At 37.1% G+C, this 27,180-nt stretch overlaps 1 protein-coding gene across 4 annotated transcripts in view; it reads right to left on the reverse strand.

Annotated features, from left to right (window-relative positions):
• Nucleotides 1-27,180, reverse strand: part of mid1.L (midline 1 L homeolog) — a 197,425-nt gene that overhangs the window by 10,704 nt on the left and 159,541 nt on the right. For all 4 annotated transcript variants that reach the window (XM_018244724.2, XM_018244723.2, XM_018244725.2 and 1 more), the window contains 3 exons: nucleotides 20,502-20,629; nucleotides 19,347-19,490; nucleotides 6,936-7,097 (listed from right to left, as the gene is read on the reverse strand). In XM_018244724.2, coding sequence (XP_018100213.1) covers nucleotides 6,936-7,097; nucleotides 19,347-19,490; nucleotides 20,502-20,629 — 434 coding nt within the window. The remainder of the gene's footprint in view (nucleotides 1-6,935; nucleotides 7,098-19,346; nucleotides 19,491-20,501; nucleotides 20,630-27,180) is intronic.

Genomic DNA, 27,180 nt, shown 5'->3' on the forward strand with positions numbered 1-27,180 from the left:
AGCTTACAGCGCTGGTATATCTTTGTATGAAGGAAAGGTTTTTACATTACAGGTTTTTCTGTAAACATTTGTGTGTTTTTTCTTTCCCTAAAACTTGAGATTTATCAAGTGTGAAAGCTAAAAGTGCACTGATCCTATTGGACCTTTTTTAGCCTTTCAGATTTTTAGAGATTTTTGGGATTTTTCTTCCCTAGTAAATGTCTGATGAACTCGAAATTTTTCGCAGGTTTTTGTATTTTTTTAGCGCATAGTTCAATGTTTTTTTCCAATCCCTTTATTCTGTTTTTATTCGTTAGTACTTTTTGTATTTGGACTTTTTAATAACTTTCATGGCATTCATGGTTTTAGAGAAATAATAATCGTGGTTTCAAAATTCTACAATTTGACCTTTAATAAATTGACCTCTGTTTCTTACGGTTCCTATACCAACCTCTCATCATATGCTTGTAGGTACAACAGTGTCTGGTTGTCTAAGCATACTGGGGAGTTTGTTGAACACAATTACTGATGCAGATTAGTGATTTAGAAAAATGGTCTTTTCTTATTTACTATTAAATGCCACTTAAGCTATTCTTAATCAGTGTATGGTTTGTAGATACAACACAAAAGAACTGCAGAAAAAAATGTATTCTGCTGCTCTACATATCCCCACAGAGCTAACTGCACATTAAATCGGTAAAATATAGGTCTAGACACACTGTATCTTTAACAGTCCTAGGAAATTAAAGGGGCTTTAAGGAGACATGTCCCTAAGCTTGTGTAGATCAGCAGAACTCTCTAAGGACTTGTTAATGGCAAAATAACATTCCACTTTTGTAAGTAATGCTTTAAAGTTCAATCCAAGGTTAAGCTTGGACACCACACAGGGATAATAAAACAAATCATGGTGGACACGTGAAATACACTTACTTACATGTAAGGTCTCCATCGTATTAGAAAAAATTGCATAAAGTGACAACAGAATAATCTAGGTAAGCATAGATTGGCTATTTACCTAGATACGATATTTGTGTGACTACAGATTTGGGATATGTTATTCAGGTGTGTGCAAAAGACAATCACTCCAGATGTTTCAGTCCTATTGATCTTTTATATCACTGTGCAGTTATGGTTTATTAAAGAAGATCACTCACATGACATTTGCACTGCTGGTCTTTTATATTAAAGGGACCTATTATACAGAATGCTTGGGACCTGGGGTTTTCTGGATATATGTAAATATTAAATAAACCCAATAGGCTGGTTTTGCTTCCAATAAGGATTAATTATTTCTTAGTTGGGATCAAGTACAAGTTACTGTTTTATTATTACAGAGAAAAAAGAAATAATTTAGAAAATTTTGGAATATTTGGATAAAAGGGAGTCTATGGGAGACAGCCTTTCTGTAATTTGGAGCATTCTGGATAATGGGTTTCCGAATAATGGATACCTGTACTACTTTTTGATCATCAGTGGAATTGTTAGTGGTACCTTGAAGACTTTGAATGTGTGTGTGTTGTTTACACACATGGAATATAAGGCATAGAGGAGTGTTTAGACTTTAAATACAATATATAGGACTATTTATTAACTCTATAATAGTAATTGTAGTCCTTTTGTTCAGTTTACGGTTGATAATTTATGGAACAGGGGTTATCCCAATACACAGCTGTTGTTGAGTTAAACTGGTTTCATTCCTAAAGGAATGTTACTTTAGGGACTTCAATTTACGACTGCGTACTTGTTAAACCAGGCTTAAAACTGCTTTCTCCTTGGACTAATATACAGCAAACCACTTACCCCCCATCTTCACTGAGCCACGGGTCAGGTTATTTTGGAGATTACATCTGGCTTGCCACTTTTTTTCCCCCCAGTGTTTTGGGATGGAAATGAGACAAATTTCTGCAGAAGTTTAACAATTGACGTTTACAGTGCCCACTTCCTATGAGAATACACTTATAACTGCTATTGTTTTTATAGATTTTCTCAGCTGTGCAAACGGATAGGAACAATGAAATTCATGATCACCTTGGGATAGGCTAACAGAAAATATAAAAATGAAGAAAATTCTAATAAAGGGTAGACTTAACTGGCTTTAAAAAATAAAGGACCAATTGGAAACGGCTAACGAAGGCAAAGAAACAAACGTCGTAATAAAATAATGTTTATACTTCCTTTGCAAGGATATGTCAGTTTTTGGTTTCCTGCTCAACAACTTGATCTGAAAGGTGTTGCCTTTTTAGCAGTGAAATTTAGGTGTGAATTTTGAAGCTGTAGTTAAATTATACAAGGGCTTATTTACTAAAATCATATTTTAGCTCATTGTTGTTTAAAAAAAAAAAAATTATAATAACTCAACCAAACTCCCATCCCTGATTTTGCCTTATTTATCATTAAAATAACTCAAATAAATCGCATAGGGAAAAAAACTCTATAAAATCGTGTGAAAACTCGAATTGTACAACTTTTCTCCAGAACCGCTCAATTTTTTTGTGTGTTTTTGCCTGAAACCCCTGAATTTTTCGGATTATCGGGTTAAACCAAGATATCTTCAAATTGGGATAAGGACATCTCCCATTCCCTTATACATGACCTTGATATGTCTGATATGGTGGATTTTTGGATTCTGACTTTTTGTAACATCTTGAAATATTCAAGGTTTTTTTTCCATGAAAAATTAAGAGTTTTTGTCCCACAAAACCAGACCAGAAAAAATTGAGGCTTGGTAAATAACCCCAACAGTGTCAGACAGGAGAATCTCATATCAAGGGCTCACCAAGCAACAACAAGTCGTACAACATTTTCTTCAGACATTATTGCTTATTACAGCCAAGTAATCACTGTGTCAAGGTTTATTAAGATCTTAGCAGATGTTTTGTTGGACAACACCTTTCCTAGGGCATTTGTGAAAGGGGGTTCTTGTTCCTTTCTCACTAAAATTGTAAACATTATGGCACTGGGAGTGCTTTTTAGAAATATTTCTTGATATATTTAATGTACTATAGCAGCAGAGCTTCCTTCTATAGCACCTCACATATATTATATAGGACTAAAGGTGGCCGTACACGGAGAGATCTGCTCATTTGGCAATGTCCCCAAACATGCGGGTCTCTCCCCGATATGCCCACCTTCAGGTTAACGGGTGGTCGGATCGCGGGGCAGCATCAACGAACAGATGTGGCCACGATCCGAAGGGATTTTAAGTCCCGTCCGAATCGACATCTGGCCGACTTTCGGCCAGATATCGATTGGGGAAGCCCGTTGGAGGGCCCCATACACGGGCCAATAAGCTGCTGACTCTGTCTGCAGCTTTTATCGGCCCGTGTATTTTCTGTGTTTACCTTTCTACCACATAGCTGATATCAAACATTTCCTTTTAATGAAACAGAGTGCAAAATCCACAGACATTATAGCATTTCATGATAGTTTGATTTTTTTGTCATAAATTTGTATTATATAGTAGTATCAGTGGGGATGAATAAAACACAAGCAGAACCAGGAATATAGTATTAACAGTAAATGCTCTGTGTTCCAGTAAGGGAGAAGAGACCTCCCAGACCAAAGCCCACTCCCCGATACCCAAGCCAGGCAGACTCTGAGGACAAAGGTCATTTTTAATAACCAGTTATTTTTCCGAGTGGTAAAAAGTTTAAAGAAAATGGTAGCATAAGGTTCTGGTCAGAATTAAGCTTCCCATTGATTTGCACAGTATTAGCTCTCATAACCATTGCAAACTTTTGGGCTTAATTGATTTACAACTACAGAATAAGCAGACCAGTGCAAGTGCAATTAAGTCACCCAATGAAGTTGTATTTCACTAACCTGTTATCACCTACACTCCTACGGACACCTACAGATGGGTGTATATGTGTGTCAATAAGGACCAAGTTTTTGTAAATGACTTGGCAGCACCAAACACAACTATAGCTGATTTACACAAGGATTTTGCTCATGTATTATTGGTGCTTATTACAAAATGTTCATGAAAAATAGTATCGGTATATTGAAACCAACATTGTACAGGTATGGAATCCTTTATCCAGAAACTATTATCCAAATAGATCCAACTTATGGGAAGGCTGTTTAAATAATTCTATAGCTTTTCCCTGTGATAATAAAGCAGTATCTTGTACTTGATCCTAACCAAGCTGCATAAATCCGAATCAATGGCAAAATAACCCAAATGTGTTTATTTAATGTTTTTTAATAGACTTAAGAGGTATGGTGTTCCAAATTGTGGGAAAAAACGTAATTTGGAAAACCCCAGCCCAAGCATTCCAGATAATAGATCTTGTATTATTATACACATATTATTATTAACATGTATTTATATAGCGCCAACATATTGTGTAGCACTGTACATACAAACTCAGCAGCATTAATGTGTCAGGGCCATTTTACCCGAAATGAAGTGCCGCCATATAACATCAGTAAGTCTGACCATAATTGGTCCAATATTGTTGGCACCTCTGTCAACAGTGCTCAAATCAGCAACAATATAACAATAAAAACATGAGGGGTGATGTCTGTAAACGAATGAATTTACCCATAAATGGCCAGCTTAAGGGACCCACAATGAGTCATATTACTACACAGAAAAGAACAGAGAGATATTTAATAAAAAGAGCAGGCCACAAGTGTCAAAATAATAAAACCAATAAAACTGCAAGAGGAAAGCTGTATATAGTGGTGGAAACAAAATGGCAAAAAACACTGCATCCTGTCAAGAAAGAGTCTGTTCTATATGCTGATGAGGGAAACTAAAGCTGGCATTCAATTATGCTCATTCAGGCTAAATAAATTCTAGAGGCTTCAGAACAGATGAACTTGGGTCAACAAAGCCTGCAGGCTTCTTCCTCTTCCCTACACTTGCCAGGCAGATTTTCCAAATACAAGTCCCATTGAAACAATATATCTTTCAAATAGAAAAATAGTGACAGCCCAAACAAGCAAAACAGCAATGGAAAAAAAAGACATCTGTAGGTATGGTAGTCTGGCCAACTGCAGTAATTACACTTTACACTGTTTTAAAGGATGTCCAGCAAGTGCAGTGGATTTTGCCCCCCCCCCCACTACTTTATGGTCTCTTTTAGTGACCAAAATGGAAGATAAAGAAAATTTTTATTTTTTCTTTAAATGAACAAAGCATCGATATTAGAATAGAGTATAAGTAAAATTTAAACAAATGACTGCTGTTTTACTGGAGCCAAAAATATATCTAGGGTGGTAACTATATAATTATAATAACATCTCTGCAGTTAGAAGTATATCTCAAAATAACATACAGATGATTTATTGAATGCACTTTTTGCCAAATGTATTAGTGACATATGAGAAAAATACAGTGCCGAGGGGTGCAAAACAGTGCAATAATAGCCTCTAACAATTAACCCATCTCTTAAAGCTGCTTTCTTCCTGTGGAGAGTGGAGGTTTAATTTAGTGGGGGTGGTAGGATGTTGGTGGCTTCAGAACGCCTTTCCATTCCTAAACCACATTAAGAGTAATGGATTTCCCTTGCCACCACTGTAATAAGCACATTACATAAGCACTACTAGGAAACAAAGCTGTACAATTTTAAATACAGAAGGTACACACATAATAAATAAATAAGATACATTTGCAGATCAAGTGCCATATGGTATGAGACCCAGTTAGAAGGAAGTCAGTGTCCCACAGAGCTTATGATATAAGTGGGTTGATAACATAAATAACATATAAAGGCAAAGTGCACAAAGGTTTGGCCAAACTGGACTGGGCAGGTAATATTCTATTGCTCTAGAATGTAGTTATTTTTGAAGAGGTTGAGAGATTCTTTAGGGTGGTGACACATGCTAAGATTCAGGGAGATTTAGTCGCCCGGCAACTAATCTCCACGAAAAGCCTTCCGCCAGCTAGAATCTAAATCTCTAGCAGGATGGCACTCTAAGCGCTTAGTTTTCCGAAGTAGCCCAAAGTTGCCTCACAAGGAAATTTCGGGCGACTTTGGAAAATGAGACGATCCGAGTGCCATCCCGCCGGCGATTCAGATTCTAGCCAGCGGGTAGGCTTTTCCTGGGAGATTAATCGCCCGAAGAAGATGTGATGTGTCGCCAGGTGGGGAGGCATTCTCCCCGAATGCCTCCCCTCGCTCTGCGCCTGGCTAAAATGAAAAATCGCCTGCGCTAATCACACGCGGCGATTCGTTTTCCGAAGTCGCCCGAAGTTGCCTCACGAGGAAACTTCGGGCGACTTCGGAAAACGAATCGCCGCTTGTGATTAGCGCAGGCGATTTTTCATTTTAGCCAGGCGCAGAGCGAGGGGAGGCATTCGGGGAAGATTGGTCGTGGAGCGACCAAATCTCCCCAAATCGCCCAGTGTGTCCCAGCACTTAAGGCAAGAGATAGCAGTGGGAGAGAAATGACAGTGACGTGAGAGGAGTGGAGAAGTAGGGCAGGAATGTACAAGGAGACAAATGAAGATATGTAGTGGAAAGCAGCGGAGTGAAGGGCTTTGAATGTTAGTGGAAAGATTTTGTATGCTATTCCCTTGATTAACAGCCAGACATGACAGAGATTATCGCAGGGGATGAACAGGTTCCCTCTTAATCCCTATAAAAAAAAAGAAATCCCTGCTGCTAAAGAGGAACGCATTCTAATCCAAAAAAAGGTCAATGACAAGATCTGAATTCCTGGTATACTTTATGCATAGATCATTGAGACTTTCTCTGAAATATGGTAGAGTGTGCCAGTCCCATGTCGTTCTTGTTTTTTAGTGCTATGGGACTGTAATCCAGCTATTTGCCATACAATAGAAAGTGATCATACTATTAATGAAAATCATACTAATTTCTCTGCTAGAAAAAAAGGTGATGCAATAGAATTGTGCTCGGTCTTCCCTTTATATGGGAAATATAGAAGCATGTTTACAGATATGGACTCAATATAGATTAAAGTAATCAGATATACTTTCTACTCACTGTTGGTTTTTAGCTTGCCAGGTTCACTGTTGCGACTTCCAGCCTGGTTTATGGCCTTAACAATGAAGATGTACTTGGTGCCACTCTGGAGGCCATGAACTGTATAATGGTTCTGTTTGATATTGGGAACAATCATCCAGCTGTCGGCTGAGTTACACAAACCTGTAAGATCAAGGAAATGGGAAAAGTCATAAAACATGCAGCACATCTAAGTGAAGCAAATGTTTGCTTTGCTATGTTAGTAATGAAGACCAAGAGGCATTAGATTACTTATTTCTATAAAGACTTTTTATTTTTAAAACTTAAATGCCAGGCACTTCAGGGAGCCCTTGATATTCCCAGGGCAATTCTCCTGCTGCTAAAGATTTACCCTTTCCAGCTTTGTTATTTCACTAAAAAAAGTTTCCAACAAAGAGAAAACAACTCAACAGCCGGCTACATAAATATTTCTTGCTGCATGAAACCAATGCTGGCCCTTAAGAAGTGCTTGAAAGCAAGACATTTGATGGTAAGTACATAAAGTGACCTGCAATGCTGCAAAACTGAATCTTGATCTGTGTTCCTTTGCAACTAAGAAATCTATAGCAATGCAATAGTTGCCAGCTTCCCTAATGTACAGGGACAGTCCCTGCTTTTGATTTTTCAGCTAAAAATAAATACAAAGTCATTGTTATAATGATGAAATTGGAGCATGGCCGCTAACGTGTAACCTTTTTTTATCCATGGCAAGGTATCGCTGGTAAATTATTTTCAAATGTTGGCAATTATTTATTATTATTATCTATTCCAACACTTTATTTATACATGCATTCTTGTGCTAGGTGGAACTCACAGTAAAAATGAACTGGTACACAATTGCATAAAGTATTTTTTTTACACTAGAGACCTGCAGCGGGGCAGGTACCAGCAAAAACATAGAGTACCCTGTGGGCTGCAGGTAGGGCATTCGGTTGCTGAATATATTAGATACTTACTTTTTCTGCTAATTCTCCAGAAGAAAAAATAAAACAATCTTCAAGATCAAGCTAAAATCCTTTTTATCAAATGAATGTCAAGTCATGGATAGGAAAGTAATTTATATGCAAAATCTAACACTGGAAGTCTGAGCCTTGTTGGAAAGTATTACACATTGCTACACACAATTTTACGATGACATTCAACACATTTGTCATTCTGTGGTTTACAGATACTTCCCAGAATATTTCTGGGGAATTTTCCATTATGAAGGTGCAGAAATATTTTAATACATTTGGAAAGTTTTAGGACATTTTTGAAAATGATCACATTTTTATGATTAATGCAGGAGAAGAAAGGGTAAATAAAGTAAACTCAGCCTTTTAGTCCTGGCATGTAAGCACTAGAATAGCCCCCCGTGTATCCTCCCTGGAAGCCATATACTGTATTCAGCAGCAGTCACAGCAACCCCGTCCCTTGTGGCACCCTGACCCAGACAAATTCCTCCCTCACCCACATCCTCTCTGCTAAATATTTGCTATATATGTTCAAGCCTTTTCCATGAACTGTGGTAAAAAGTGAAGTTCAGGTTTTATGAGGGAAATATAAAACATAGGATGTGATGTTTAAAAGTGGAGCTGGAAACAGGCTACATAGTAAGCAATAAAATTGGTTTACATTTACAAATATGAAGTAATACATTTGCTTCAAATTCACTCCTCTGACTTTGTATGTCTCCCACAGAGATGTTATTGCATTTACTTCATTGTAAATAGACTGTAAATTACAACACGACAGCTTCCATTTATGGTCAACTCATTGAAACTAGTTCAATATATATTTGTGAATGCAGTCATACATCTTGAATTGGAAGCCTACAAAACACTGCTAGGCATGCAGATGAGAAGCCAAAAGAGATGTGAGTTTGGCAGCTTATTAGGCTATATTCATCTCACAGCAAGGGGCCTATTTACGGCACTTGACAAATTCTATATGCATTTATGCAATATTTATAAAGGTGTGTATTATCTTTTATTCCATCACACCAATTCATACTCTGTGTAAGCTATTAATGCTTATGCAATATGTTCAGGCAGCACAAATATTTGGCAAAATAGTATAAACCATTAGCATAAACAATGTTTTTATACGACTGCCAAAATCAATGCATAATATGCTTTTTTACATGGCCATGTCTGCCAATGAAATGCTGACGTGTGATATATTTGATTGACAATTTTTCTAGAGCATGATAAACAGTCCTGAGAACTTTACATGTAGGGAAACATTTTTCAGTTAGAGACTGACCAAGCAGAAAACAAAGAGGCAATGTGGCATGTATAGAAAATGTACTGCTTCTATCTGTTTAAAAACAACAAATATAACTGTCGGCACTGGTGAACATAACATATTCAATGTTTCTGTAAATGGATGCACAGAAAACCAGTGCTTAATGTAAGCAGAAAGGAGAAGAATGGATTTGGTTAAGGAGTTGGCCAAAATTGAGTATTTTGCTGCAGGCAGACAACAGAGAAAGCAGACCCTGTGGCTGCAGGGGGGCCCAAGAGTTATAGGGGCCCCATGAGGCCCTAATGCATATACAATTTAAATAAATATTGGTAAAACAAGTCAACCTCTACAAATTTTGGGGGCCTGAAAACTAATTTGCTGTGGGGCCCAGAAATATCTAGTTATGCCACTGGCTCCAGGATTCAGATTTGTCAAATCCAAAGTGCCTGGTCCAACCAAATCCAAACCCTGAAAATCCATGATTTTATACAAAAAAAATCCAATGCAGATATTCTCTACTCTCAAATTTATCAAAAATCAGGCCTTTTGGGGTTTCTATTATGTTTCTTTTTAAAGAGTTTTGAAGTATCCCAGTAACCAGTGAATGCTACCTACTTATTGGTGGTCTCTCACTCCAATATGTATTCGGGTTCTTTTCAACAGAATAATGGCTCCGTCTAGACCACAGCACTTACAAGATCAGCCTAAAATAAAGTCTGGTGCAATCTTGTGCCCAATACTGTTTTAGCACTTTTATCTTGTAGAATAAACCCCTACTGTGTCTCTAAAACCTTTTCTATATTTAATAAATATGCCCTGATACTTTATGTTGGTCTTCCTAACGTATTAAGAGTCCACATGGCATTCCAAGACATAATTAAGATTGTAGGTTGTGCATTTAACTAAACATGTAACAGTGACAGTGGACGACTTTCCACTAACTTTTAACATTCTTTATATTTTTTTGCAAATCTTGCAACTGCTGATTTGGACTTATTCACATATTAATTAATGTTTCTGTAAATGCTACAATTGTTAATCCCGTCATGTTTAGATGTAACCATTTATGTTATTTTTAGCAATATGTAACTTTCCACATGTTCCCTTCCCCCTAAAAATGTTTCATCTACAGTGCTTTAAATGTCATTCATGGCCTTGGTTACATTTTCCATATACATACCACACTTTCCAGAAACTCATTACAGCTATCAAAATGATCTATTAATGGGCAAAAAATCACTGAACTACAAACCCATCATCCCACCAGCTGAAGGAGAATCATTCAGCAACATCTGGAACCTAGAGATTGCCCCATCACTGCTGTAAGGGGTGCAGAAAGAACCATGTTTCTTTCCAAACTTCCAAGTGTTTTTTTTTTTTTTAAATAGAAAAATAATTTGCATTACAGATCAAGCTGTAACCTGGAACTGTTCAGCAGTAGAATAACTGTCAAGGTGCATCTATTATGCACCACTGCATTAAGTGGAACACTGGGAGATCACAGCTGCACATGTAAATTAATACAGGATGTACAAGCTCCCAGCTGACTTACACAGTCTTTCCAATCTGGAGGTAATAATGTGGAAAGTTTTTTCCTCTGGGCTTGAATCTGACATATTCTATGCACCGGATGGGACCAATCCCAAACTCTGTATCATTGTCTGCAAGAGAAATCTCCTGATTCATTTTGTACCATATGATCCCATTTTTCTTAAACATATCAGAACCTGGGAGCCAAAAACAGTCTTGTTGGGGAGCTTGAGAAGAAATGTTTTGGAATAAAGAACAGCAAAAAGAGACAAAACAAAGCAACACAGGACATTTACTTATCCCAGAGAAGCATTTTTCCAGGGTGTCCCTGTTGAGAACTGCTGTGTTGCAAATGCACAGTTTCTGGGTGTATGTTTACTTGTGGTGAAAAATGCTGATTAAATTGCCATCCACTTGGGCAGCATCGGGGCAAGTTTGAAAGTAGAAGTCAACACATTTGTATGGTTTAAACTACTGCCTATCAGAGTGGGTGGTTTTATTTGTCCCTGTGTTTGTATGGCTTTCCTCTCACAATCATAAAACCCACTGGCTCCTGATGATAGTGATCCATGAGCCCAATGAAGTAACATAAGACTTTATGCTGGTTAGGTATGGGTTTTTCATATACACATCTTTTAAACAGGTAACAGGCATTTTACAGTTCTAAATACCGGTACTCATTCTAAATGTGCCTGTCTCTGCTTGGGGTTTGTTTTTGACTACCATAGAATCATGGTCTGATATAGATACAATATAAAAACATAGCTTATTAAGCACATAAAATAAACATCTATCCCTGTATAGAAGCAGTGGGAATTACTATACTGTTGAGAATGTCCAAGTAAACTAAAGTCCACATGTGTCCAAGTGACAATGTATACCACTGTTTAATCAAATGTGATAAACACACTTTATACATTCAGCTTCGTACAGTGGTTTCCTATCCTCTCAAAAATTCATCTATATTATGCTATATCGCAGGTATAAAATGCTATCAATTAATATAAATGCTGCAATTGTCAGAACAAATGCCTTTGTTGTGTTGTCATAAATAACCGTTCATTAAGGCTGTATATTAAAACTGACTAATGTCAATACATTATAAAACCATTCTCAGAGGCAGTAATGATATTTTATTTGTACTTCCAATCAGCATTTTGTAAAAGGAACTTTTTGGGTTATTTTCAAAATACAGAAACCAGTAATGAACTGAAAATATAATTTGCTGCAGTTCCAGTTTAACTGTCGAATCTATGGGGAAATATTAAGAAGCTAAATCTGCTATTATAAAAGTTGGCGGTATATTTTGGACTTAAAACTCCTACAAATTACTGCATTTTAACTTGTTTTTCTACAGTTACAATATTCAGCATGCTTTTTTTAAAACAACAAAATCTTCTTTAAATTGTACTTTATTTGTTCAGTGGTAGACATTGATACAATATTCCTATTGCCAGACATGCTTTTGCTTCTATAAAGGTGTTTATAATGCTGTCTGTCTCCATCTAATATGACAATAATTTAACTGCATATCTAATGGCTTAATCTTATTCTGCTAGTGGAAAGGCAAATATGAGAAGTACGGCAAAGAGGAAACATAGGAAAAAATGATGAAAAGTTCCTTGAAAGGCACAATATCATAAAAATAAGTGTCTGTGTTTTGAAATAGTTATAGTTACATATGTGCTTTCCCAGTTAACTATAAATAAATGCTTCCTCTTCCTTTCAGTTCTGTCCATGCCTTATGTCGGAGGTAAATTTTTTTCACAATTACATCATGTTAAACATATCAAGATGGAGAAACCTATTTTTCCAAATGTAAGTAAACAGGCCCCCTGAGTCTTACATAGTCTTAGTTTAGAACTGCATGAACAATTCTGTATTTCATACCTGACAGTTTTATACTTTTTTGGGGGAAAACATATACATGTATAACAATTCCTTCTGTAGTACAGGTGTGGGATCTATTCTGCGGAAAGCTTGTGTCCAGATAAGGTGTTTTTCTATATTTTTGATCCGCATACCTTAACTTGACTACAAAGCATTTTACTGTTAAATTAACCCAGGTGGGTTGTGTTGCCACCAATATGGATTTGTTCTTCTTAGTTTGGATCAAATACATGGTACGGTTTTATTATGACAGAGAAAAAATAAATATATTTGCTTAAAATGGACTCTATAGGAATATGGCATTCCCGTAATTCATTTTGGATATTGGGTTTCTGAATAAGAGAGCTTATTCAGAAAACTCTTAATTGAGATTATTCAATCATTTTCCCACGGGCCAATCAATTAGATCTCAATATGGGGAATATATAAACCAATGAGATTTTCAAAGCTACCCTTTAGAGTATTTGCTCAGACCAATATGATCAATATGATCACGGCCAATAGGATGTCGACCCAGTCTTCAGCAACCAAATCAACAGTATTAATGGTAGACTGCGCAGGACTGTTTCATAATCTGGGTACATTTTGAAAATCCAATGTAAAATCAGAATTCTGATAATACAATGTAAAATCAGAATTAGACAACGTCAGAGTAAACTAATATAGTTTTTTTTTATACAATTACTTTATATAAGTTTGAGCTGTATTTTAGAATTCCTTTCTCCAACCTGCACCATATTTTCAAAACTACATCTCTTATGTCTTACAGACATTTGAAAATAAGTCACACGAGAACATAGAGAAAAAATGTACATAATTTAAGCAGGAAAAGACTTTTTTTTCCCCCTGTATTAAAAACACATGCTGTTTCCACAAACAAAATCAATTTAATTGCTATAATTATCAGAGACTTTGGAACAAGGATATTTTTAAGGACTTTTATATGCTTATATTAATGGTTTAAGATGGTGATGACGCGTTTGAGTTAAAATATGTTCTACAAAAAATTATATCTGAAGGTCTCAGTCGATCTAAAGTGATTATTTTGATAACTGGGAAATTAAATGATTAAAAGAAGAAAAAACAACGGAAAATGTTCTTCCCCCATTCCAGCTGGCTTTCTTCAGTCATTGGCAAGAACCAAGATTTAGCCTTTCTTGATAGATGCAAACAAGAGAAAAACAGCTGTACACGTGCTTTTCTCAGTTGAATTCTGAAATATTGCTAAAGAAGAAACTAAATGTATCTTCTATTTCTTCAATTCTATACACTTTCTTCATTAGGGGAGTCATGCTACTTCTCTAGTTCTTTACACCTATGTTACTACAAGTTACTGTTTTTTTTCTACTGCAGGAGGCCCTAACAAGTTCTTTATGCTTCCCTGAAAATCTCAGTGTTGCCAAATACACAGGATTCAATACACTGACAGTTCAGCAGAATAATCAAGAAATTATTAGGAGTGGTGCAATACCCCTTATAGCCATGCAGTCCTTTAGATCAAAGGTGTTAAAGGATGTAGGAAGCTGAAGTCCTGCAACAGCTTGGGACACACTTTGGCTTGGTAAATATTGGTGGAGATATTGAGCTACTGACTAATCTAATTAAGATATCAGTATAAGACTGACCTGTGGGCTAAAGGGGTGAATATTCTGTGATTTGTCAGTCTATACAAAAGACTTAAGCTGGCCATAGATGCAAAGATCCGATCGTACGAATCATCGTACGATCGGACTTTCCCATCTCCCGACCCGCCACTAACCATTCAGATCAAAGTCTTACCAGTCAGATCAAATAAAGTAGTTAAAGAACAGATCAGCAATGTTCTGCCCCTGACAGCAATCGTACGATATCTATGTCCAACCAAAGCTAGTGACAGCAGTCTCCCACTGAAAATCATACGATCGGCAATACACGCAGAGATATTATCGGCAGCCGACAGAAATTTTCTAACCTGTCCGATCGACCAAATGACCGATCTCCGCCGGACGAAAAATGTCGGGACTCTCCACACACGGTTCGAATCAGATCTTTGCGTCTATGGCCAGCTTTACAGGTCAATTTATTGCAATTTGAGAAAAAAAAGTTGGTGCGAAAAAAAATTCAGATGAAACATGAGCAACATTTAGCATTTTTTTTATTGAAAAATTCTGATTATTCAAGGTATCAGGGTTTTTCATACCCATTTTTGTTCGAATTAAGAAAAAAACACCAACTCAATTTTTGTTAAATAACCCTTCTGAACAGCACTGTTTTGGTCAGTATGTTAAATTGTAGGCAAAAAGAGTTGTCGTTTGTCAATGCCCCATTTACATGCAAAAAAGGGTATTAGCAGAAATGCCACATATGTAATAAGAGCCACTAAGTTTTCCCAAGAGAAGCAAACAATAGCAACAAATACCATGTTTACTTTTAAACAGGTGTCCAGTAAATGCTACCTGCTGATTGGTGGCTATGGTTAACTGCACATGAGAAAACTTAGTGCCTTTTCTTACACAACCCCATAAAAGCTTAGTTTTGACAGGCAGACAGCAATCCAATAAGACTGCAGCAGTTATTCGAAATGGGATCTTTGAGGTGCTTTATATGTATTGAATTTTATAAAGGAATTACACTGCTTCAGCCCGTTAAAGCGATACTGTCATGGGAAAAAAAATTTTTTTCCAAAATAAATCCGTTAATAGTGCTACTCCAGGAGAATTATGCACTGAAATTCATTTCTCAAAAGAGCAAACAGATTTTTTATATTCAATTTTGAAATCTGACGAGGCTAGACATATTGTCAATTTTCCAGCTGCCCCAAGTCATGTGACTTGTGCTCCGACTTATCACTCTGTTGGAGTGATATCACCCCCTCCCTTTCCCCCCCAGCAGCCAAACAAAAGAACAATGGGAAGGTAACCAGATAGCAGCTCCCTAACACAAGATAACAGCTGCCTGGTAGATCTAAGAAAAACACTCAATAGTAAAAACCCATGTCCCACTGAGACACATTCAGTTACATTGAGAAGGAAAAACAGCAGCCTGCCAGAAAGCATTTCTCTCCTAAAGTGCAGGCACAAGTCACATGACCAGGGGCAGCTGGGAAATTGACAAAATGTCTAGCCCCATGTCAGATTTCAAAATTGAATATAAAAAAAAACTGTTTGCTCTTTTGAGAAATGGATTTCAGTGCAGAAGTCTGCTGGAGTAACACTATTAACTGATGCGTTTTGAAAAAAACATGTTTTCTGATGACAGGATCCCTTTAATGAGAATGCCAAATCCCTATATACTGCCAGCGACAGAGAGGAGCAACATAATAGCTTAATTAATAATAATTATTATAATAATAATATACTAACTATTGTGTTACCAGGTAAAAATTGGCCTGTTATCAAGTCATTCATTAGTTGAAAAGTGTGAATTGCATCTTGGCATGAAACACATTTCAAACTTATTGATATCACAATGAGCTTTATCTTAATCTAAAGAGTGTGTAGCCATGAGAAATGACCATGTGGACTTTATTTTCTTCTCTCTTACTAAACTACTATGGAAGTTAAAAGCAAGCAGCAAGAGTTTTGAATAATAACAGCAAAAAGTTGAATAAAAAACGTTTGTTTACAAGATTATTTTAAATAAACAAAAAAAAAAAAACAAAGCATTTTTATGTTGAACAATAGAATAAAACCAGGAAAGCAAGTGTATATGTTATTGAAAGTCATGGCACAAAAGCATAAAGAAGGAAGTAGATTACAGCTCAATAGAGGCATCATAGCTTCCTGATGAGTATTATCCTTTGTATATGTTTCTCTATCTTTAAATAAACTTCAAACATTTACTCCTGCCCTCGTCATTTTAGCACAGCTAAAAACGCTAGTCTATAAGAGCCCTCGGTGCATTTTTAAGTGCTGCTCTCTATGAACTAATGGGGAATGTAACGTTAGCACAAAAAACTTTTGCAAACATTGTGAATGTTAGCGACCATGTTTGCTACCTTTTTGACCTCAACGATTTCTTTGCAAAGTTAGAGACTAAATGGCTTTTGTGAACATTTGCAGTGTACTTAATAAAAATTTGCAATCGCAAAGCTTATTTTGAGACAAAATATTTAACGAATCTCCAGAGCAGGTGTTAACTCTAACCTTTGCTTCGTGATGTAATATTCTCCAGCGAATTATTTTATATTGCTAGCATTCGCAAAAATGGCATTTTAAACATCGCTTGGGATGTTTTATTACATTTCCCCTTAAGAATTGAAAAATGACAGCAGTAAAAGCAAATTTTTTCAGTGTGTGGGAAACCAAGTTAATATGGCGCATCTTTCGGGAGACTAGACAACATGTAGACAACATGTGTTGGCTAGAAAGGGAGAGTAAATGTGGAACATCAGCCAAATAAATGTTCACTAATAAATTAGCTATTAAACGTAAGGATATATTTCGGCTTTTAGACCATACAAGATATTCTCCAACTTATTACATTTATAATCATCATTTCGACTGAGAATAACATATAAAGTTGGGAGCAGTGGGTGACAGCTTTGACCGTGTGATTTGAAGGGAAGCAATTAGCACATGCCAACACGTAAATCTGATTAACACATACTTTATGCATGAAGGGGACTCCTCGCTGGTTATCATTCAGTTGTCATTAAGGAATTAACTTTTGGCAAGCTATTCAAAGAATGTTTTTTATGTTCACACTGAAAAGGTGCTATGTGCATCCCCAACATGCTGATTTAGTTTCTGCTCCTTTTCTATGCAGACAGAAGCATAACTCCAATTGACATGTAGCAAGTGATTAGAATTTAGCACAGAGATGTGTTTTAATGGAGGCCACTAAGCTAAAATATTATGTGGACATATGGTATAACTAAAACAATTTTTCTATGAATCTAGTGCAGACATGTATGCAGCAATGAAAATGTCTTAAAGGAGAACTAAACCCTAAAAATGTTTATGGTTAAAAAATGCTTTATTTTATATACTGAACTTATTGCACTAGCCTAAAGTTTCAGCTCCTCAATAGCAGCAAGGATCCAGGGTTTCAAACTTTTCACAGGGGGTCACCATCTTGGAAAGTGTCTATGACACTCAGTGGGCTCTGAGCTGCTGTTGAGAAGTTAAGCTTAGGGGTCCTTTCAAATTTACAAGCAGGAAATGAGGTTGGCCTGTAATATAAGATGATACTACAAGGCTGATTATTAAATTATAATGCTAGTTGCACTGGTTTCTGTGCTGTCATATAGTAATTATCTGTATTAATTAATAATCCGCCTTTTATTGTGACATTTCTATTTTGTATATACAGTATACTGTGAGTCGGTCCCTAAGCTCAGTAACTGACAGAAGCACAGAGCATGTGCAGTGAATCAGCAGAAAAGAAGATGGGGAGCAATGGGGCATCTTTAAAGGCAAAGATTTTCACTGCTAAAGGGCTGTGGTTGCCTACTTCTTTAGTTAAGCTTTAGTTCTCTTTTAAAGGGAAAATATATCCCCCTTTGACATAAGCTAATTACGTTGGCTTATATAGAAAAGGTGCCTAATAATGATATGCGGGTCAAGTTTTCCTCTACCTGCACCAGCTCCACACCCTCCCAACCCTAACCCGGGCCGGCCCACTCTTTCCCCTCTATTTATAGACCTGTGCCTACTGTGTGGTGAAATAACAAAAGGGGTGTGGCAGGCATGATACTAAATTCATGTGCCAGAAGCTCAAGGCAGGTTGTACCCAAAGTAAACCCACGGGTCCTGCACTGGCTCACACATCACTAATGCCTAAATATCTGAATTTCAAAACATATTTTTGTTACACAGACATGGACATTTATCTGAACAGCCCTGAAAAAAACTAAAACGCCAAACTTTATTATTTAGTAAACTAGTGCCTAACACCAGTGGTTTTAAGCTTAGTTCTTCTTTAAACACTTTAGATTAGAGTTCACCACAGAAAAAAATCACCCAATTTCTATTCATTCCTGTGGGATTTTTAGAAATGTATTTATCAGTGGTTTAAAGTTACAGTTTGCCATTTGATAAATAAATAAATACACTTTTAAAATCCCATAGAAATTAATAGAAAGTGGGTGATTTTTTTTCTGTAGTGAACTCTAATCTCACATTTTGCAAAATCAGACCCTAAATGTTTTGTGATTAAAGGACATAAAACCACCACCCCACACAAAAATCTAATCAGTGAATAGCCTCTTTGAAATCTTTAGAAACCTGCCACTAAAATTTTAACATTAAGGCTGTAGCATCCCCTTAATTACTTAGAATTCCTTCTACTCCTCTAACCCACTCTGCCCCCTCCTGCAAGAATTTAATTTGGCTGTTGGCTAATGAGCATGCTATTTGTTTTAGGAAAATGTAATGGCGCTGGGAAATGAAGGGCATATATACAGTACAAATGATGTGGCTTGGGGAGATATGACGTCCTAGTGCTGGTGAACTTTGCGTTCCCCATGCACTTTAGAATGCGACTGTGCGGCATGCCACACCTAAAATTTTGCTGCCCTAGGTACGGGCCTTTGTGGCCTCACCACAAATCCGGGCCTGCATTTTACTGCATTATCATTTCCATGTTATTGGTTGTGTCTGACTGTAAAACATTTACTGCACTTTTATATTAGTGGAACTGCGATTTTGAGCACATTTTCATTTGCATACATACATTTAACATTAATGTTGCTGCCAGCTGTACTGAAAAAAAACAAACAAAAAATAAACACGCTGATTAGAAAGTGTAATTTGATCCAGTACTTACTAACAACATTAGCTTGTCCAGTGAAGATGGTATACTGTAGCTCATAGGAAACCACACTAAACTCATCGTCAGATGTCCAATGCACAGTAATGGTGTCGTAGGAAGCAGTGCAGAGTTCCTCTCTAATTATAGGGGGATTTGGTGCTGTGAAGACAGAATTCCAATACTGCATAAAACTGTAACTTATTAGAATCAAACACTTTGCTTCAACACATCTCTTCTAAACTGCTAAAGGTGCTCTTTAAAATCTTCCACTACTGTTGGCGTTGCTTGCAGTATCTGTTCAACAACATATATAACAACTATGTGCGCATAGTTTAGAGGAAGCATTGCTTCCTTGTATGATGAACTTGCAAGTTGGGGACAGGAGAGGGGACAACACTAATGTGCTTCCACTCCCATGAATACAACACTGCCAAATGCAGGCAACTTTGTAGTCATAAGTTTAACTACAGGTTTTTGGGGCTCTGAAATGTTTATGAAAAATTGGTTTTTGAAACCAATCAAACTGCATTTTTATGTCAACGTAAAAGTTGCATGGCTATAAACGTTTGTGTGCTATTAATGTGATTGCTTTCCTATATCATTTTTAGATATATGTCTGTATTAAAGTAAAAATTTACCTTGGATAACAGAGAGGGATTAGTCACTGGGGTTCAAGCAAAATACCTGGAATCATACAGGCCCAACATCTTTTCAGCAATGCCACATTACTTATGTAAACTCATGTCTGTATTAATTAATATTCCTTTCAATGACCAAATAAATGATTTAAGTGGGAAATGTAATAAATTTGGTAAAGAGAACAAATTTGGGAATAAAAATTTGCATGTTTGAATGTTGCAATGTAATATTCTTCATTAGGCTTTTATTGCATTGTGACTCTTAATTGTGCATTGTGAACCTTTAACGCCTGATTGAAGGTTGCGTAAACTTTTGGAGCAAATGTAACAATGTTTTCATTAAGAAGTTTTATTACATACGCTGCACACTTGCACAAACTATAAAATTCTCACTATCCTACTGTCGTGTGAGGGGCAAAGTGTTCGCAAATGCAAAATTGTTCACTTTGGGAAAATTTATTTGAATTGCAAACAATTTTTGCATTAGCAACTAATATAACATTCACCCATACGAGTTTAAACAGCGGCTTACCTGTCAGATAATCAAGACATTCTAACATCTTCTTCTCTCTTGAAAAATCCAATGCAAACGTGTCAAATGTGTCATTTAGGTTGATTTCAGGAATAAGCACTTGAGAGGATGCTGTTGCCATTGAAACTCTATAGGGAGACACAAACATCCAGGTCATTTTAATCATACCAACAACATGGGTGTAATAACTAAGTAAGACAGCATCAGATTACAGGATGGCTATTATAACAGATACACAAATAGCATGCATTGTATACTGCTACTGTTGCTTGCTTAAAGGATTGCTAGATGAGCCACAAACTAATCTGATTTATTGTTTACCTCAGGAATCTACTCTGGGCTTAATAGGCTAGAAAACACAATGCCTCTTTTCTCTTTTTCAGGAGAAATAAATTAAATATTTTGTATGCATTTAAATCTAATAAACTGTTCCCAGGCACTGGTGTAAATGCTGACATCCAATCGAGATTTTCAGCACAATTGCATCCAATTTGCAGCAAAGCACACGCTATACTAGAATTGTGGGAAAAACTCTGCATTGTGGGCTGTGGGCTTGAAATGCAAGTTTTAGTAGGACTGTATGACCCACATTTGCATGGCAGATAACAGATACTCTATTCTGAATACATTGCTTTTTATTACTTGAGTGAAAATATTCAGATGAGGTGCTGTGTTGTCTGAGGAAAAATGTTCTGAAAATACCTTTACCTTTGCCTCGGGAAGAATGGAAATCACTGCATGTCCTACGTGAAATTAAAGTGATACTGACACAAAAAAATGTATTTCAAAATATTAATCTACATGAAAAGTTACCAATAGGTCATGTTGATCGTTTTTCGACGATCAGCCTGCTTTTGTAAGTGTTACTTGAAGTTCCTAAACCTTACTGCCATCATTACTGTCACTTCTTAACCTGTCAGTTTCTAATGCTAACCGACTACTGCTGCACAAATATGGCAGCCCCCTCATAGAGAAACAGGGTAATAAGAAAGTGTATTGTAAAAGCATCATGCAAATTCTTTTATGGCAAAATTACAAATAGCATTCAAAGATAATGTTATGATAGATATTAAAAAAGTTTATTTTCTGGTGTCCGTATCTCTTTAAATGACCCATCTGCCATCACCCTAAGACTAATGTCACATGTAGAGATTTCTCAGCCAGTGATTATCACTAGCAGAGAAACTATGGATACCCCCACTTACCACCCAGTGTGTATGTGTGCAGTGACGAGTGGCGGCACAGAAATGACAGTGTACTATGATCAGCAAATGTGCATTTTCAGGCAAAAATCTGAGCAGGCTACAAAATATGACTGTTATCCCTCTTATCTGCATGTTTAAATTGATAATGAAATACAGGTATGGGACCTGTTATCCAGAATGTTCAGGACCTGGGGATCTTTCCGTAATTTGAATCTTCATACCTTAAATCTACTAGATAATCATGTAAACATTACATACACCCAATAGGCTGGTTTTGCTTCCAATAAGAATTCATTATATTCATTAGTTTGGATCAAGTAGAAGTTACTGTTTTATTATTAGAGAAAAAGGCAAATCATTTTTACAAATTAGAATTATTCAGATTAAATGGAATCTATGGGAGACGGCTTTTCTGTAATTCGGAGCTTTCTGGATAACGGGTTTCCGGATAACCGATCCCATTCCTGCACTTCAAAAGTTTATGTTTCTGATATTCTTCATTCTCAAACAATTTTGTCATTTGTCTCCAACTAAAAGTTGTATACCGCCTGAGAAACATCTGTATCTTCTATCTAAAGGCTTCCTTTCAGGAAAGCACATGAAAAATGACATGTCTAAATATTTGCCACAAATCACATTTGTGAACAGAAAGCCTTAAACTGGATCATGGTGTTCTAACCAATGAATTGTTTAAACCATCTCTATTTGATATGGCATATTGCTACAGACAGTGAGAGGAAACTGTATCATGGTGGTCTAACCAAAGAATTGTTTAAACCATCTCTATTAAATATGGCATATTGCTACAGACCGTGAGAGGAAACAGCTTTTTTTTTTTTTTTTTTTTGGGTCCCATCAGAAAAACTATAATTGCAGCATCCTTGAAAGTTTTTCCTAGTATGCTGGCCCAGCTTGCTAATGAAATATACAGAACTTTTAATGGTTTACACATTCTAAAAAAGGAAAAACTAGAATAGGCTTGTATTAAAAAGAGCAATTAACAACTCCTATATAAGTTGCCATACACTGGTTGACCTTCATGGTATCCAACTCATAATTCCACAAGCCTAACAGACATATAAATGCAACTGACCATAAAAGGGAATCCGCAAATATTACTTTTCTATTCATCTGGACCAACAGTAAATTTGCTTTATTTGCACATAAATATTTTACAAAATATATTTTAATAGTTTTTTGCAAGCTGGGTTTATTTATACATATTTAACTTTATACATACACTTATGAAAAAAAATGGCCTTTAGGGCTAAACTGTCATGAAAAATAGCGGTTCATAATATTTTGTGGAGAGGCCACCAAGACCCGGGCTTAGGGCGGCAGGATTTTAAGGGGGGGCATGCTGCCCAACCACACCAACATTGGTTCAGAAGTATCAGAGGATGAGCAGGAGATACACCGTTTTTTAAATCTGCCATGCGCCAATCTCCATTGCTCCGGTCCTGATGATGAAAATTGGTGTGAATAAAATGGAGGGGAAAGGGGAGACAAACGACAGCGGGCCTAGGGGTGCCTGCTGTGTAAATCCAGCCCTGTGGCCATACATGGGCAAATCCCTTGCCATGTAGTTATATAAATACAATTTGAAAGTAGGCTGGCACATGACCAACTAGAATAGCAAGTGCATCATATTTGAGCGATTTAGATTGTACCCGGCGGGAAAGCAGTTCGGGTAAATTAGTTGCCCGATGAAGTGATTTGTCGATGGGCGACTAATCTCCCGAAGTAGCAGCGTGTGCCATTACCTTTATGATAGACTTGGCATTTAACCATTGCTATCATAAGGCAAACAACAGCAGGGGTCAAAACACACTTCTGTAGAAAGGCACAAGTAGATCTCCGCTCAAAAAATGCTCACTTTTTTCTACTTGTCCAGTCAAAACATCCTAGTCAGACATTTTCCTATAGTTAAAAAAGTGCTGGAGAAAAGAGACAAGCCTTTTCAGAATATTATTTGTGTAAAAAGTACAAAGTTCTCGACAACCAGGGCATTAACAATGAGGTGGAATGAGAAAAATGTTCCACCCCACCCTCAGCTTTGCAAATCCCTAGCTATAAGTCTTGGAGGAAATACATGACATTCCAAAAATCCCTTTTTTTTTTTTTTTTTTTGCTCCAGTGCGTAAAAGACCTCTTCCCTTTGTGGAACCTTTTATGAAAATTATTGCAAGAGCATCCTGTCAGGTTTTCCTTTAGAAATTAAACAAACCTGAAATAGATGATTTGACAATCATTCTCATTTATCTGCAACATTTAACCGTGACTTTCAATAAGGAGTCTGCCTTTAATAAATTAAATAGCAATCATGTTAATTGCAGCTGAACATACATTTTCCATTGTTTAAAAAAGGGTTTTTCATCCCTGTTTTGATATGGTGTGAGTGTTCTAGCAGCCAAGGACAGAGACATGCCAACTAAGTCCTGGGAATGTTTCTGAAAAATTATACACACACATTCTACATCTAAAACAAAGAAGAGACCAGAAACAACTACTACCTAAGCCAAATCCGTGGGGCTTAACATGTTTGAAACTATTTTGGACTATATATTCTGTATTTGCTTAAAGGTATTGTTCCCCTTAAAATTAACTTTAGGTATGATGTAGACCAGTGATCCCCAACCATTGTTTCGTGAGCAACATTTGGCTCACCAATCCCTCTTGGTGTCCTCAAAGCACATGCCTATTTTTGAATTATTGGCTTGGAGGAAACTTTTGGTGCATAAAAACAGGTGTACTGCCAAACAGAGCCTCTTGCAGGCTGCCAGTCAACATAGAGGCCATCAAATAGCCAATTGAAGCCCTTATTTGGCACGCCTAGGGACTTTTCCTAAGTGGCAAGAAAGAAAAAATGAAAACCAGCTAAAACTGTGCTAACCATTAACCATTCTATCACACACTAATAGTTAACTTAAAGGTTAACTACCACCTTTACAGGTTATCTTGGATTTACAAAATATATTTGAAATAATTATACTGTTTTTAAGGGATAAAACTATGTGACTGTACTTATCTCTGTGGCTGTACTTCCTTCTAAAACAATTATATCATACCTTCCAATATGTAAGTCCTGCAGCACGTAGCAGCAGACCATGCTCATTTTTTGACTATACCCCTAAATACCATGCCCATTTTGTAAAATATGGCAGGTTATGGAAAGTTTGAACACATTTCTGGGAGTTTTAGTGTCATGTTTTATTACAGTTTTGCTAATGACGGTTATCAGATTTCAGATTTTCGGATTTCCGAAGTCGCCCGAAGTTTCCTCATGAGGCAACTTCGGAAATACGAAGCGATTCATATGCCATCCCACCGGTGATTCGTATTCTTGCTGGCGGGAACGCATTTGGGGAGATTAGTTGCCCGAAGTAGAGAAGATTTGTAGCTGGGCGACTAATCTCGCCGTCTGCCACCACACTAAGGGGCCCATTCACTAAGTTCGAGTGAAGGAATAGAGGAAAAATAGTTCGAATTTCGAATGTTTTTTTTCGATACTTCGACCTTCGACTACGACCTTCGAATCAAACGATTCGAACTAAAAATCGTTAGACTATTCGATAGTCGAAGTACTGTCTCTTTAAAAATTTCTTCGACCCCCCCTAGTTCGCCACCTAAAACCTACCGAGGCCAATGTTAGCCTATGGGGAAGGTCCCCATAGACTGGCCAACAATTTTCTGATCGAAGGATAATCCTTCGATCGATGGATTAAAATCCGATTTTCAAAGAATTTAATCGTTCGATCGAATGATTATTCCTTCGATCGTTCGAACGAATTGCGCAAAATCCTTCGACTTCGATATTTGAAGTCAAAGGATTTTAATTCGGCAGTCGAATATCGAGGGTTAACTAACCCTCAATACTCAACCCTTGCCCCTTAGTGTAGTGGCACATGGGAAGAGTTGTCACCCGAGATTTGTGTGGCTGTGGGCGACAAATATCCCGGAAATGCCTCTCCATTGCCAATCATTGAAATCCCTGGCGACATGCCCAACTTATCGCCTTCCTCTGGAGGCAACTTCGAGCGATTTAGTGATAAGTTGGGCATACCGCCAGCAATTTCAATGATTGACAATGGAGAGGCATATATTAAGAGATTTGTCACCCATGCTGCTGTATAAAAAATCGCAGGCAGCATATCTTCCCGTGTGCCACTACCCTAAGCTGCAAGTCTCAGTTCTCCCAAGAGACCTGCTTATCTTATCAGTTACAATTGTATCCTTGCTTATCGTAATTAATTACAATTGAATCTAAGTTCAGGAATGCGTATACTGGACTCTCTGTCAAAAGCCTCTTATCAAATTACGTTTCAGAAACATTGTATCTTTTTCTGGCATCAGTGCAGGAGATCAAAGAGAAATGCAGGACAGGTTAGTGAGAAGCTGGGACTGCGGCTGAGCTGTCAAAATCAGGACAGTTGGGAGGTATGTTTTATGTCTGTTATGTTTACATTATTTTAATGGAACTGCTACTAGAAAACATGGGAATGGTAGAAATTTACTTTTAAGACTAATTCATTCTTAAAAGCTATTATTTGTAGCGTTCTATTTGAAATCATGATAAAGAAGATGAACTACTCCTTGAAGGATATACATAGTGCAGAGTTCTCTTGCAGATGCATACTGTGCTTTTTCCCCTTTCATTCCATATTCCATTAGTTTACATTGGATAAACAAATAAAATGGTCCAGAAAAGAAGTTGAGGCAGCATTATTACTATTGTCAGATAAAGGAGAGCTCCTTGCAAACATAGACCTCAAGCAGTGTGTGACATGGCAACTGCTAGGGGACAAGATACAAATCAACAATCTCTTCAAACTATGTGCCTGTTATGAAGGGTGACTTGCATCAAGGAGGTACACACTCAGGATCACGTAGCACAGACTTTATTAACAGATCCCAAGAGAGACCATTAGCTGCTGACCACACGGTCTGTAACTACCAACAAGTATATCCTGCTAGTTCTTGCATAAGTTAAAACAGTGAGACCTCTAGTGGCCAGTTGTAACATATCATATTGCTACATCCTTTCTCTTTAAAGAACACAAAATTATTAAAAAACAGCAAACATTGTTTATAACTGCATAACTTAAAATGTTATATTGTGGCCAGTCATACATAGTCCTTGAGATGAGCTGGCTTTCTGCGCATTCTCCCAGCTCTTGACACATATGTTGTATCTTTGGAAGAATGTGGTACTTCTGAGACATACAAATCTTTTGTGGGCTCTCCATTTTCTTGCTCCCCACTTATTTGATCTGCTTCTTGTGGTATCTGTCCTTGAGAAACTGCTGTTGAAGTTTTTGTTGAAGGCCAAGTTAGATCTTCATCAAATAGTCTTTGTGGCTTCCTGTTATCAGGTTCTCCAGTCTTCTTTATATGCCTACGATTTCTTCTCAACACCTTTCCTTCCTCTGTTTGTATTAGGTAAGACCGATGTCCTAGGTTCTGCATGACTTTTG

This window comes from Xenopus laevis, chromosome 2L (genome assembly GCF_017654675.1).
Source record: "Xenopus laevis strain J_2021 chromosome 2L, Xenopus_laevis_v10.1, whole genome shotgun sequence".
NCBI lineage: Eukaryota > Metazoa > Chordata > Amphibia > Anura > Pipidae > Xenopus > Xenopus laevis.